At 43.5% G+C, this 15654-nt stretch overlaps 1 protein-coding gene across 1 annotated transcript; it reads right to left on the reverse strand.

Moving 5' to 3' along the window:
* Positions 1-7645: 7645 nt before the first annotated feature.
* mtpap (mitochondrial poly(A) polymerase) lies at positions 7646-14540 on the reverse strand. Its single transcript, XM_086161884.1, has 9 exons — positions 14405-14540; positions 13533-13699; positions 13220-13453; positions 12917-13141; positions 11997-12208; positions 10134-10360; positions 8806-8898; positions 8634-8707; positions 7646-8264 (listed from the first exon to the last, which is right to left on the reverse strand). The coding sequence occupies exons 1-9, from the start codon at positions 14523-14525 to the stop codon at positions 7959-7961; spliced, it is 1659 nt and encodes a 552-aa protein (XP_086018010.1). The 5' UTR covers positions 14526-14540; the 3' UTR covers positions 7646-7958.
* Positions 14541-15654: the final 1114 nt, after the last annotated feature.

Here is a 15654-nt window from a genome sequence, read left to right on the forward strand (position 1 = left end):
ATGTTTTTTGATAAGTTCTATTAGATGGCAGCATGCAGTTTCGGTGGAGTATTTGGGTCTAAATCCGAATTGCATGGGGTGAAGTAGTTGGTTGGCCTCTAGATGGTTTGTTAGTTGCTTCGCTACTGTTTTTTCTATTACTTTGGAAAAAACCGGTAGGATGCTAATTGGTCTGTAGTTATTTACGTCTTGAGCGTTTCCCGCTTTATGAATCGGCGTGACCACAGATTTTTTCAGCGCCTCAGGGAAGGTGTTGTTGACAAAGGAGTTGTTGATCAGTGACGTTAGGGGGAGCACAAGTGCTAATTTGTTACGTTTGACCGTGCCGGCATCGATGTTATATATGTCCTTGGCTCTGGAGTTCGAGAGCGATGTGATGTAGTTTAGGGTCTCTAACTGTGTTATTGGTAAGAGCTCAAGGGGTGGTGTTTGGAAAAGGGGGGCCGAGACAGAGATAACACTGTCCGCCATTGGACAGATGTTGAGGAAGTGTTTGTTAAATGCATCGGCAACTTGTAGGAGTTATCTTGAAGGAGGAGTTTGTTAGGAACATCCTAGAGGTGAAAAGAATGTCAGATAGACTTATGAGTCTGAAACTGGAAATTGAAGGCGTGATGCTCAATGTTGTTAGCGGCTATGCCCCGGAGGTGGGATGTGAATCTGAAGAGAAGGAGAAGTTCTGGAATGAGTTGGATGAAGTGATGCAGAATATTCCCAGAAATGAGAGAGTGGTCATTGGTGCAGACTTCAATGGACATGTTGGTGAAGGCAATAGAGGGGATGAAGAAGTGATGGGCAGATTTGGTATCCAGGATAGGAATGCAGAGGGACAGATGGTGGTAGATTTTGCAAAAAGGATGGAAATGGCTGTAGTGAACACCTTTTTCCAGAAAAAACAGGAACATAGGGTAACTTATAAGAGCGGAGGTAGGAGCACGCAGGTAGACTACATCTTGTATAGACGAGGTAACCTGAAAGAGATCAGTGACTGCAAAGTAGTTGTGGGTGAGAGTGTAGCCAGACAGCATAGGATGGTGGTTTGTAGGATGACTCTGGTGACAAGGAAGATGAAGAGGACAAAGGCAGAGCAGAGGACAAAATGGTGGAAGCTGAAAAGGGAGGAGTGTTGCATGGTTTTCAGGGAGGAGTTGAGAAAGGGTCTGGGTGGTCAGGGAGAGCTTCCAGATGATTGGACAACTACAGCTAGTGTTATCAGGGAGACAGGTAGAAGAGTACTTGGTGTGTCATCTGGAAGGAAAGTAGATAAGGAGACTTGGTGGTGGAATGAGGAAGTGCAGGAGTGTATACAGAGAAAGCGGTTAGCGAAGAAGAAGTGGGATACTGAGAGGACTGAAGAGAGCAGACAGGAGTTCAGGGAGGTGCGGCGAAAGGTAAAGATAGAGGTAGCAAAGGCAAAAAAAAGGGCTTATGATGACTTGTATGATCGGTTGGATAGTAAGGAGGGTGAGAATGAGCTATACAGGTTGGCGGAACAGAGAGATAAAGATGGAAAGGATGTACAGGATGTGATAAAGGACAGAGAGGGAAATGTATTGACAGATGCTAGAAGAGTGATGGGAAGATGGAAAGAGTACTTTGAAGAGCTGATGAATGTGGAAAATGAAAGAGAGGCAAGGGTAGAAGAGGTGATTATCGTAGACCACAAAGTAGCAAAAATTAGTAAAAGTGAAGTGAGGAAGGCATTGAAGAGGATGAAGAGTGGAAAAGCAGTTGGTCCTGATGATATACCTGTGGAGGTGTGGAAGTGTCTAGGAGAGGCAGCGGTAGATTTTCTGACTAGATTATTCAACAGGATCTTAGAGAGTGAGAAGATGCCTGAAGAATGGAGACAAAGTGTGATGGTGCCTATTTTTAAGAATAAAGGGGATGTGCAGAATTGTGGCAACTACAGAGGGATAAAGTTGATGAGCCATACAATGAAGTTATGGGAAAGAGTAGTGGAAACGAGACTGAGAGCAGAAGTCAGCATTTGTGAACAGCAGTATGGCTTCATGCCTAGGAAGAGTACTACAGATGCAGTATTTACGTTGAGAATGCTAATAGAAAAGTACAGAGAAGGCCAGAGGGAGTTGCATTGCGTTTTTGTAGACCTAGAAAAAGCATATGACAGGGTGCCAAGAGAGGAGCTCTGGTATTGTATGAGGAAGTCTGGAGTGGCCGAGAAGTATGTTAGACTGGTGCAGGACATGTATGCTAGCTGTGAGACACTGGTACGGTGTGCTGTAGGAGTAACCGAGAAGTTTAAGGTGGAGGTGGGACTCCATCAGGGATCAGCTCTGAGCCCCTTCTTGTTCGCAATGGTGATGGATAGGCTGACAGATGAGGTTAGACAGGAATCCCCATGGACCATGATGTTTGCGGATGACATTGTGATCTGTAGTGAGAGCAGAAAACAGGTAGAGGAAAATCTAGAGAGGTGGAGGTATGCTCTGGAAAGGAGAGGAATGAAAGTTAGTCGCAGCAAGACAGAATATATGTGTGTGAACGAGAGGAACTCGGGTGGAGCGGCGAGACTACAGGGAGTGGAGATCAAGAAGCTGGAGGATTTCAGGTACTTAGGGTCAACAGTCCAGAGCAACGGAGAGTGCATAAAAGAGGTGAAGAGACGGGTCCAAGCAGGTTGGAATGGGTGGAGAAAAGTGTCAGGGGTACTATGTGATAGAAGACTGTCAGCCAGAATAAAAGGAAAGGTGTACAAGTCAGTGGTGAGACCAGCGATGATGTATGGACTAGAAACTGTTACAATGACCAAAAGACAGCAGGCAGAACTAGAGGTTGCAGAGATGAAGATGTTGAGGTTCTCTTTGGGAGTGACCAGGATGGATAGGATCAGGAATGAGTCTATCAGAGGGACGGCACATGTTCGATGTTTTGGAGAGAAGGTCAGAGAAGCCAGACTGAGATGGTTCGGTCATGTACAGAGAAGAGATAGTGAATATATTGGTAGACGGATGCTGGAATTGGAGCTGCCAGGCAAGAGGTCTCGAGGAAGACCAAAGAGAAGATTTATGGACGTCGTGAGAGAGGATATGAAGGTAGCTGGTGTGAGAGAGGAAGATACAGAGAATAGGGTTAGATGGAGAAAGTTGACTCGCTGTGGCGACCCCTGACGGGAAAAGCCGAAAGAAGAAGAAGAAGAAGAAGAAGAAGAAGAAGAAGAAGAAGAAGAAGAAGAAGAAGAAGAAGAAGAAGAAGAAGAAGAAGAAGAAGAAGAAGAAGAAGAAGAAGAAGAAGAAGAAGAAGAAGAAGAAGAAGAAGAAGAAGAAGAAGAAGAAGAAGAAGAAGAAGAAGAAGAAGAAGAATACATGCACGTGGATGAGAGGGATCCAAGTAGAACAGTGAGGCTACATGGAATGGTGACATAGAAGGTGAAGGATTTGAAGTACTAAGGGTCAACAATTGAGAGAAAGGGAGAGTGTGAGATATATGAGAAGAAACAGAGATGTAAGCAGGTTGGAACAGTTGCAGAAAAGTGTCGGTGGTAATGTGTGATAAAAAAAGTATCACCCACAATGAAAGGATAGGTGTACGAAACAGCGATGAGACCGGTGATGCACGATGGTTTAGAGACACAGGCGTTGAAGACGAGACAGGAATCAGAGTTGGAGGTCGCAGAGAAGAACATGTGGAGGTTCTCTTTGGGAGTGGCAAGGATGAATAGGATCAGGAATGAGTTAATCAGAGGGACAGCACATGTTAGATGTTTTGGGGAGAAGGTCAGAGAGACCAGAGATTATGTTCACATTTACAGAGGAGAGATAGGGAATATATTGGTAGAAGGAGGCTGAGGTTGGAACTGCCAGGCAGGAGGCCTAGGGTAAGACCAACCAGAAGATTTATGGATGGAGTGACAAGTGTCAGCTTTACATTTCTTTGCACTGATTAAAACATAAAGGCTTCTCTGCCAGGAAACACCTTCCATCTGTAAGGATTCTTCCTAAAACCTTGACACATCTTAAAGGAATAATAGAGCTTTCAATGTCTATTTGGATCCATGACTGACTTTAATGGGGATCATTACCAACTAAAATAGGTTTGGTTTCCCATTGGTTGAATAAGGATCAATCACATTTAAATTTAACTGAGGAAGGCATTGAAGAGGATGAAGAGTGGAAAAGCAGTTGGTCCTGATGATATACCTGTGGAGGTGTGGAGGTTTCATCTTCCACCATCTCATCCTCTGCTTTGCTTCTATTAATATTCGAGCAGAAAATGATCGATTTAAAGATGCAATCGAGAAGCATGGACAATTCAGAATTGATGCATTCAGTTACATGATAAGTTTTTAAATTCAAAATTAAACAAGTTTGATGGTTGCGGTTACTTGCACAGTGGCGCAGTGGTTGGCACTTTGGCCTCACAGCACGAAGGACCCTGGTTTGATTGCCTAAGGAAGCCTTTCTGTGTGGAGTTTGCAAGTGGTCCTCGAATCTCCAATTTCCTCCCACAGTCCAAAAAGGAGTTTAATTGCAATACATTGGAAACATTGGCCAGATGTGTGAATGAGAGGGAATGGTTATTTGTCTGTATGTGGCCCTGCGATCCAAGGGTAACAGGTCCACGGTTTACCCCAGGGGTATCAAACTCTCTTTAGCTGGAGCCACTGGAGGCCTATTCCACAAAAGGTATTCTGGTTTCAAGTGTTCCTAAAAAACAGCACAGCTATCCATTTTTTCCGGTCTTTATTAATAACAATTCTTCAGAACATAGGATTACCTACTTTTACTACTTGTCTTATCAACTCCTTGGTGGTAGAGACCTGGGAGAGCTTGGCTGCTCACCTTCTTCAGCTGTTCTTTTTGCATCTTGAAGATGCTTTAAAGTGAGTTTGGACCTGTGTTTTGACTTATTAAAGTTCGTGGTGATGGAGCTTTTCACACAGATGTGTGCCCCCAAATTGGGACATGGTCCACCTGAACCTCCTGGAAAGCTCAGGGAAGGTGAAACGCCAACAGGAACTGTGGACCTCTGTCCAAAGTGATGTCTGAAGGGGTGTCTAAGCGGGCGACCCAGGAAGACAGAAACGCCAGTGACACGTCCGAGGACATCGTGGAAGACAGCTGGACAGCCACCGGCCACCTGGTGGTTTCGATCAACCATGGTGAGCAGGTGTATAAAGCCCTGCCAATGGGGGAAAGGGCCCACCAGGTCGACATGGACCTGGTCAAAGCGCCTGGCCGGATTGGAAACAAAGCTGCCCACTTTGTGACGTCCTTCTAGTATCCTTATGGATACCAGGCCAGATGAACTTTAAACACACCGGCCTCACCGAGACAAACAGGGAGTGAACCGAGACAAACACATGCCGACGCCAGGACACTGGAACCACTGGGCTGGGACAGCTGGTGGAGACGTCTGTCATAAACTCTGAAATGGCTGCGAGGTGGCGCTGCTGGCAAGCGGACCAATCACTTGCGACATTGCAAAAGTTGTGGTCCACATGAGCATCCACATAAGCAATGACGTGTCGCTGGAGGCAGGGTCAACAACTCTGTGTCAAAAGTACTGTACTTCCGCTCACTATCCCACTGTTTGCGGCTAAAAAACACAAGAGGCTGCTACGCATTAGCCACATGCTGCTCAACCACATTCACAATGGCAATGTCAGATGCATCAGTTGTTAACGGTATGCACAACATGGGTGCAGGATGGGCAAGAAGGGCTGCATTAGCCAGTGCGCTTAGCCCTGACAAAAGCCTGGACCCGTTCAGGAGTCCTGTCATCTGCGTCATTCGACTTCTTGAGCCACAACGCCCTGTAGAGAGGCTGAAGGAGGTGGGGAGCATGAAGGAGGAAATGGTTGTAGAACTTCACCATACCCTGCAGTGAACTCCTGCAATGCCTTGTTTGTCCAAACGACGAAAAACCTACCAGGTGCTCCAGGTGTTCATCAGCCGACAAGCCGGCCACCAGTATGTCGCCATGGTAGACAAACACAAAAGCCAGGTTTGAGGGGCTCCCTTCAAGCCAAAAGGGATGAGCAGGAACTCAAAAAGCCCAAATGGGGTGATCAACGTGTGCATGGGCACCTGGTGATAACCGGGCACCAGGTCCACCTTGGAGAAGACAGTGGAACCTGACAGCCATACGGACAAGTCCTGAACATGGAGAATGGGGAGCTGTGACATTGTTCAACCAGTGAAAGTCGCTGTAAAGATGCCACAGCCTTGGGTACCATGTTGAGAGGGAGGCCCACAGGCTGTTGGACCACCTCACGAACCCTAGACTCTCCATGGTGGCAAACTCGTCCTTAGCTGTAGCAAGCTTGCCCGCGTCAAGACACTGCATCTGCGCAAAAACATGAGGCCCCACCGTTTGGGATGAAATGCTCCACATCGTGTTTAGAAGGCACAGTGGAAAATATGGGCATTGTCAGTGATGGAATATTCACTAGCAAGCATTGGTCCACGTCCCCCTGAAAAATCAGCATGCGTCCGCGGCTAAACTCCCAATCTCTCATGGATAGGTGGCGAAAGACAGCGTCTTTGCGACATCCACCAACAGGTCGTTGGTGCACGGAACATCTGCGCCAGTGATGGAGGTGATCACAAAATCCCTCTCGAAATGGCAGCTGCTAAAACAAGCAGGCACCAACCTTGAGCTGAAGGTTATGATAGCAGACCGATTAGCAGAGCTCAGTAGCGGCTGCTGCCTCTGACCTGAGTGTCTGCTTGTGTCAGGGGAAGCAGGCGCTTCTGTGAGCCCGGATCCTTTAGGAATCGTAGCCCATGCCTTGAGTCATCAATGAAAAGCAGTTGGGTGTGTCTGCAGGTACCCATGGCTGCTATTGAACACAGGCTCCGTTGTTTCCTGATGCCCCGAACAGGCATGGGGGAACGCAACCCAAATCTCTGATAGAAAAAAAAAGAGGCCAGTTTTTCGCCGTCTCGGGGCAGCCGTCCTGGCTGAGTCCGCATCTCCTGGTGTTATCCAATTGCCTATTTGCCAGCAGGACGCGGTCAGCCTCCTTTGCCAGACCTCAGCCAGGCACTGGGAGTTAGTCGAGGCCGTGTGCACTCGAGGCACTGCAGACATCTGCATGTTGTCCGTTAGGTCCACAACCGACCCGTTGCTCAAACCGGACAGGGAAAGCAGCCTCTCTGCAGACAGGCTGTACCTCTGGAGTAGAAAATCTTTGGAGAGCGGTGTGTCTACTGTGCAGCGGGGGCTCATGCAACAGCTCCATGGTCCAGCGCCTCGACAAGCAAAACATACCTGGCTTCGTCTAAAAACATTCCACGCAGGTGGAATAGCGCTGAAACCAGGAGGCTGGGTCACTCTGCCAGAACTCTGGTAGCTGGACGGCTGCGGTGAGCAAATCTGGCTGAGCAGGTCAAGGCAACCTGGCCAAAGTGGAGTTGCATACTTCCTCGGAGTCGGACATAATCACGTCAGGGTCACCAATGTGGTGCTGTGAGCAAGATGGCGGGGTTGTGGACAAGTTTAACTTTTATTGAACAAACACCAACTGACTTTGAACTTACATGGACCACAATCCCCCTCAACCTAAACCAATGCCCCCAAGCCCCTAGTCAGTGAAAGGCCACGGATCTTAGTTTCTGCCACACAACCGCACCATAACCCCCCCCCCCTTATTTGACTGACAGAATCAGGATATATCATAAACATTTACACATTTATTTTATTTGGGGGAGAGCATGATTATTTTATTAGAATCACAATATACATGCACCATGAAAAATTGTAAAGAACTTCTGGAAAGGTTGTCGTCCGCCAGATAGTCCTTAGTTTCAAAAGGAACAAGCCGGTCTTCGTAACCGTTCTCCCTTGATCCAGACATATGTATGCACAGGCCAAAACCTCCAGTGTCCATAGGAGTAGAGCCCAGTTCCTAATTTCCCAAGATCAGTTCCGATGTGTTATCTTTCTGTTGTGACTTTCGTGTTTGAGATGTTAAAGAAACCTAATATTCATTGCTAATTTTTATTCTTCAGGGATTCTAGCAAGGTCTTCAGCCTCTCAGTTGCCATCCCCTTTTTGAGTTTATTGCGGGTTTTGACCCCAGCTATTTGGGATGGCAGGAGAAGGGTAGCCAGTCCCCAAGGTGTGCCATTTCCATAAGTGTTGGTCTCAGTCTTCTGCAATAACCAGGAACTTTCTTGACATAAAGCTACAAAACGACTGAGCTGGGTATTGTTTACATTTTTACTGATATTCAGAGATGTTTCAAAAGGATTCTGGATGTGCAGTGGACAGATCTCTGGCTTGTTCTGCTCCTTGCCCTGGAGACAACAAAAGGAACAATGACAGTACAGTAAAATGGTTTTGTGAGTAAAGTCAAATCCTGACCACAAGACAGCCTGATAAATGATCCAATTATCAAGCTGGTCACGCAATTGGCACATTGGTGTGGTATCAGTGGTACTACTACCAAACCAAATGGGGGGAGTAATTCTTACAACCAACAATCATGACCATGAGTTATATAATCCAGAAAGAAATGTTCATGATGCAAAAAACACTAGCATCTTGTTTTGGCTGCACACACACACACACACACACACACAGAGGCTACCAGGCAGGACGTCTTCAGATCAATGGGCAAATTCATGGGTTAAATAAAATATTGTTGTTAAGAAAATATCACATACCTTTCTGATGTTTATGGACTTCTTATTGAATGCAAAGGTGGAGTAGAACTCAAAAAATTCACAAAGTAGATTATCTTGAGCAAAGAAAGAAAAATCAAATTGTAATAAAAAAAAAACTTGAGCACTTATCTATACTGCACACCTCAAGCAATGACTCTTTGGAAGTTCTCACCTAATGTTTCTGTGTTTCTCTGGAGCTGGATCTCACGGAGGTCACTGAGAAAGGTACAGTCATTACCGTCGATCACACTCACGTCCATGGGACCTTTATGGATAAAAGCAGCCGTACAAGATAGATGACTTCTTTACATTGAATGCATACGTTGTGTGTAATCCCCTAATGAAGGGCGTGAAAGCAACATATTCCAAGGAGACTCTGGATCTCCCTCAGATGACTCAGAATGTGAGTAACACCAAGAGACGTAGCCAAGTATGGAGACCGTCCAGCACGGTAGCGCAGGAGGCACTGCGCGCCAGCGGTCTCCATTTATTGACATTGGCAAACGTGGTGCCCGATCTATATCCTTGCACTGCCCCCTTTACTTCCTATCGCAGTGTTACTGATTATTTATGAGTTGCTCAATCACTAACAGTAACAGAAAAAATATGTTGCCGTAGCAACATACCTTGTTTCATCTGTACGTGCAAGCTGAAATGTGTGAAAATTACAATTGCGTTCTTACACTGAAAAGTTTTACCTGTTGAGAATTCTGGTGTTAAGTACCTGGGATCATAAGTCCAGAGCAACAGAGAGTGTGGAAAAGAGGTTGAAAAGCATGGAAAAAAGTGTCAAGTGTGGTGTGTGATAAAAAGTGTATCAAGACAAGATGTGTAAGATGTTGGTGAGACCAGCAATGTTGTATGGTTAGGAGACAATGGCACAGAAGACAGGAAGCAGAGGTAGCGGAAGAAGAGTTCAACTTGTTGAGGTTTCCTTTGGGAATGACCAGGAGGGTTGGATCGGAAATGAGCGCTTGAGAGGGACAGCATGTGTTAAATGTTTTGGAGATAAAAGTAAGAGGCCGGAAGAGATGGTTTGGACATGTAGGGATTGTGAATATATGGGTCGAAGGATGTCAGGGTTGGATCTACCTGGCAAGAGACGTAACAGACGACCATAAAAGAGAATTATGAATGTAATGAAAGACGACAGGAAGTTTGAGTAGGAGGATGGAGAGGGTGGGGTTAAATGGAGACAGATGATTTGTATTAGTAACCTGTGATGGGTAAAGCCAAGAGGAAGAAGGATCACATTAGTTATACACATGCTATCAACCTTTAGGAAAGAAATAATGGTTTACTTTGAAATGTTAAAGAAACATCAAGTACGACAAAATGGTAACTGAAAAAAACCTTTTTGGGATCACAGACATTGTTTTTTTAACTTCGAGAGCTCTAGAAAAAAAAGTAGTTCGAACATGTGTTCTTAAATGTTACGAAGCATTTAATCATCGATTTCAGGCAGGTGTTAATCGATTCATATTTTGGGCGGAGAGGTACCAGCAATGTCTCGTAGGTGGTTCAAGGTTGGGATGATAGGAGGGTTTCTCCTCTGCAGGAAGAACAGCACCATGATAGTGAGTGAGAAGTTGGTGATCCAGGCCCCCGGGATGCTGCTGGTGACACCATGGGTTCGTGCCCAGCAGCGCAGACAAAACACTAGGTGACGCACGCGTGGGTCCAGTTCCCCATACAGGTAGAGCAGCTCCGTGCTCTTCATTGCCACCCTGTAAAGAATATATACTATAGTAACTCCTTTTACTGCTCATGGATATGATAAATCAATGCATTCTATAATAATGTATAGAAATTTCTGTGTATATATATATATATACACTGCTCAAAAAAATAAAAGGGAACACTTAAAAAACACATCCTAGATCTAAATGAATGAAATATTCTTATGAAATACTTTGCTCTTTACACAGTTGAATGTGCTGACAACAAAATCACACAAAAGTGATCGATGGAAATCAATTGTATCAACCCATGGAGGTCTGGATTAGGAATCACACTCAAAATTAAAGTGTAAAAACAAACTCCAGGCTGATCCAACTTTGATGTAATGTCCTTAAAACAAGTCAAAATGAATCTGTGTTGCTTCCTGAGTGGACACTATGATTTCACAGAAGTGTGATTGACTTGGAGTTACATTGTGTTGTTCAAGTGTTCCCTTTATTTCTTTGAGCAGTATATATATATATATTAGTATCATCAGTTTGTTATCAGTTATTATTAGTTAGCTCCTCCTGCACCAGCAATGGTTGTGATCCTTTCCAACAACTGATGCTATGTGGGTTTCTAACCCAGTCATAGCAATCTGTGAAAGCTGAGGAGATTTACGACAGCTCCTCCTCAAGAGCTTTCAAATGTTTACCTAGTATCTCACACAGTGCAGTGGTGCACTGGTCCCCCTTTTTAATGAGGGGAACAACCACCCCTGTCTGCCAATCCAAAGGCACTGTCCCCCCCCCCCCCACCATGCAGTGTTGCAGAGATGTGTTAGCACCAAATTTTAGCCCCAGAAATAGAGTCCCCAAAACAGCAGTGCACCTGCAGCTGGTTCCTTTTGGGCGTAACTGCTTTCATGGAGTTTGCAGATGTGTTTCGGTGTGTTTTTGCAGTACCAGTGGAAGTCGTGGGGATAGTGTTGTGCAGTAAGCTCAAGTGTGACCAAGAAAAGGAACAGAGATAAGGAAGACAACATCAAATTGGTATAGCCAGGGAGAAGAATTTTGTCCACATGAATCAGAAGCAGAACGCTGAACTCGTAACTTGGACGTGAACTCTGAACTCTGCACTGCCCTCTAGTGGATGTATAACTTAACAACCATGGCAACATAAATGAAACATGGGAAGTATGTGGAAAGATTTTACATTTGGAACCGACATGATTTGGGCATAAATGAGCCTTACGTGGTACAGACAACGAAGGAATATTGATAATGTTAAAACCTTTTTCGCCTTGTTTTGAAAAGCAAATTAGATACAGGAAATCCAATATGTTAGTACACGGATTAGTGCACATAAAAAGGCATAAACCGTCATTAAAGTCAACCTGAAAGCACTAGCCACTTTGAAAACAGTCTGGCAGAAAGGAGAACTAAAACTCCTTTAAACCAAAGTAGAAGTACATATGAAGTTCCTTTGGCTCATTCAATTTTGCAACATACAACCAAGACTAACCTGAAAAATCTACAACTACTTCACAATATGCTTTGAACTAAGTCAGGGCTTCCAGGTGACAGACATCCTCCAGTTATTCAAATAATGTCTTTGAAAAGAGGAATACAATTCTTAGCTCACTATATCTCCATACACATAAGAGGTGCGGTAAACCGATTCTGCTCGTAAAACACGTACCTGTTGTTGGCTGTGAGGTCACACTGAAACCCTGATGGCTGATGGAAGAAACGGACTAACGGGCACCGTGCATTCAAGATCCTCTGAACCCCGACACATCCAGGTCCCAGTTGATCCAGTGACTCCCCAATGACGGACAGTATTCTCTGGGTGACGGCCCGCTCAGACTTGGCCTGGCTCATCAAGTACTCCAAAGACAAATCTGATTTTGGCTTAAAAAACAAAAAAGAAATGACAGCGAGTGACAAAATATAAGAATTTGAAATACTGCACAGTGAATTTATACTTTGGCATACAAAAAAAAAAATCATGGTTTTTGCATATAAATTTGGGTCTATGGTGCTGCTACCAATACAGAGTGAAAAAAAAGATATCCCAGTCACTAAGGTTTTCATATGTCAATCTTCACAGAATTTTTTTTGAAAAGCATTGGTTTTTTGGACAGTATGAGGGAACAAAGTCTATTCCAGCTGTGATTCCTGGGGTTATGACTAAGTTTTTGCAGCCAATCGACATCAGCATGAATTATGTACTGAGCTGCAAAAAATCTTTCAAAAAGTGAAACAGTTTGGTCTGTCACCATGAGTAACTTTAAATGAGCTATTAGCAGGTTAATCTTTATGTATCAACAGTCAGATGTGATTTGTTTTGGCACTTTATGATTGATTGCAGACCTTTAATATTAAATTCAGATAAATCAAGCTGTAAACGATTAAGGTAAGCAAGCCTATGTACGTCTACGAAAATTCAAGGTGGTTTTTACAGCCCATAATATCACGTATATATTTTTACTTTTTGCTCTATGAACTAATGAGCATAAATTATCAGTTATCTTTTTTTGCCAGTGACTTTTTAACAGAGTCTGTTTGCGGTCATGTGCAATTTCACGCGAGTAAAGCATGCGCAACAAACATCATTACCATCTTAATATTTCTTCCACTGATGCCATCTAGATCCAGGAACATATCCAAATCACAGCCCAGCTTCCCAAAGCCGTTCACCGATGATCCGAAGGGTCTGATACTACATTCAGGGAAATAAGCAGTAGCAATGTCTTTGAGCAGTGAACAGGCAAGGAAACGGAGTCGGATGTTCTCCTCTGTTAGCTGGTAAGCTTTGGTCAGGGAGGTGATCTGTTGGTTTATCTATGGAGGAATGAGGAACCTTTAGATGTACATTACAGTTTTGTACTATTTTTTTTAAAAAGATGGACATCCACTTACACTCTCTTCTCTGGATAGTGTCTGTGCAAGCTCACTTATGGGAATTGGGGTTTGTGACTGGCTGTGATTGATCAACTGCTCCTGTGGCAGATCAGCTGTGGTATTGTTTTTGAGAGAGAGAAGTCTGGATTTATAAGGGACCATCGACTCTTGAAGACTTTTCGGGATGACGGCATCTTCGAGTAATGAAGTAACGCTTTCTTGTCTAGCAAATTCCACAACCGCGTACATGGCCTGGAAAATAAAAATATTCCAATTAACAGGAGCTTATGCAATGAGACAATGTTCATCTTGAGTGTTGTCTATTACTCACATGGCTCTCATAAGAGAAGTAAGTCTTGATATCTCCATGCTTTGATAAAAAATTGAGAATCTTATTCTCTTTGGTTTTAGGTGGACACCTGATAAGAACAGATTTTTCTGCCTGTTCTTGTCTTTCTGCCTGGACAGCATACAAAGTCTTGAAACCAGCCTTAGCATCTGGAGTAAAAAAAACAACCAAAATGTCCCTCAAATGTGATTTTGATTCAAGAGCAACATTCACTTTGGGGGACTGGGGGTAGGAGGTAGGGCTGCTTTTGCAGTTTTAGCGTTAACGAGAAATTGTCTCATTATATTTTTATATTCATTTATTAAAAAAAACTTGTATTGTTACAGGTAACATGTGCATACCCCCCTAAAGAAGTGACTGTAAATGCATAAATAAAATCAAATAAAAAAGCGGCACGGTGGTGCAGTGGTTAACTGCTCTGTTTCACAACAGGGTGCTTCCAGTTTCGATTCATAGAGGGAGCTTTCTGTGTAAGGTTGGCAAATTCCCTGTCTTAGGGAGTTTCAGGATCGCTACAAGGTTTAGCAATAATGACAGCTGGGATATGATCCTTAGTGAAAGACAAATTATGCACTTAATGGAAAAATCTATTACAATGAGACCAATGACTCATTCGAACAGATCGATTATTTAAAGCTTTTTATAATCAAACTGCAAATAATATTTTTATCATCATACTATCGACTTGGGAGAGGGGAAAAAGTAGAGGTAGAGCATCATCGTCATCATCTAATTTGTAACACAATTTATACGAGAAAACTTGTTAGGGTTGTTATTACACAGACCTCCGATTAAGTTAACCTTTTATCGAGTGATTCATATCTATTTCAACAAATTGAAATACCATTACTTACCATCTTTCTGTAGTTCTTCTGTATGCGCAGCAACGTTGGTTTGGGAATGTTTCCCTCGATGTTTAAAAAAGCCGCTCCATCTACGAATTTGTAATTTAGAAGTTCGAAAGGGGGCCGCCATTGCAGATGTCGCTGTGGGAACTCTGCGCATGCGCACTTCTGGTCCTACGGCAACCGAGAAGTAGACCTCCTTCAAAGAGCCACATTGTTTCCCACTGAATCCAAGAGAGCAAAAGCCTAATAACTTTAGACTTTTGTACATCCCTTTTCTTTTGTAGTTGTTTAGGTGTCCTAAAAAGTTGGGATTTAGAAAAGCAACAATCAGAGTCAAGGATAAATTGTTCTAGCAGTGATCCCCAACCCTCGGGTCGCGGACCGGTATCGTTCCATGGATTAACTGGTACCGGGACGCCCAAGAAATAATCGGTTATATCCGTTGGATTTATTATTTTATGAGTCTGAACAATCTTTGTTTTGCTAAAAGCAGCAGTAAACCTTTCACTGATGGAGAATTTGTCAAGAAATGTTCAGGGGGAATTACATTACATTACATTACATTGCATTTGGCAGACGCTTTTATCCAAAGCGACTTAGAATAGAATTAGATGTGAGAGAGCTGCCAACAGTTGTGTCTACAAGAAAGTTAATTTTCCTTGGTCTATTTTATGTGAAAAATAGTGTTATTTATTTCATTAATAATGTTATTATTTATTTTCGGATTTTTTTTCCTGTTAAAACCCCAGAAAGGGTTAATTTTTGGTTACTTATGGCTTTTTAGAAAACAATAAATGTTTACGTTTAAACACCTCTGCAATGACCGGAATCTCTTGGTTACATCTTGAGCGCCAAAAATGTAACCCATAAGCTAGCAAAATGAGTAAAAAAACAAAAGGAAAGTTTCTTTTCGAAGGGGAAAAGTTAGTGAAGAGAGGAGAAGAAGAGCCTCCAACTTCGCCAAGAAAAAGACAGATTTTAACAGACAATAGCAGAAGTTCTACTTGAAATATGGATTTATCATAACAGATGATTCCCGGAGACCAAGCCGCTCTGCATCATAATATGCCTCAAAGAGGCAATGAAGCCTTCATTATATGCATGTTACGTTGTTGGCACAATCTTACGAAGAAGCTGATTAAAATCAGTCTGTGATTCAGATATTTTTTAGGCCAGCAGAGAAGGCCAAGCAGGTCCTGACGGCCCACCACTGATATAGATATATATATATGCAGACACACATACACACGTGATCA

This window comes from Fistularia commersonii, chromosome 16 (genome assembly GCF_037954325.1).
Source record: "Fistularia commersonii isolate RoL2024-O1a breed Wild chromosome 16, RoL_Fcom_v1.0, whole genome shotgun sequence".
Classification (NCBI taxonomy): Eukaryota; Metazoa; Chordata; class Actinopteri; order Syngnathiformes; family Fistulariidae; genus Fistularia; species Fistularia commersonii.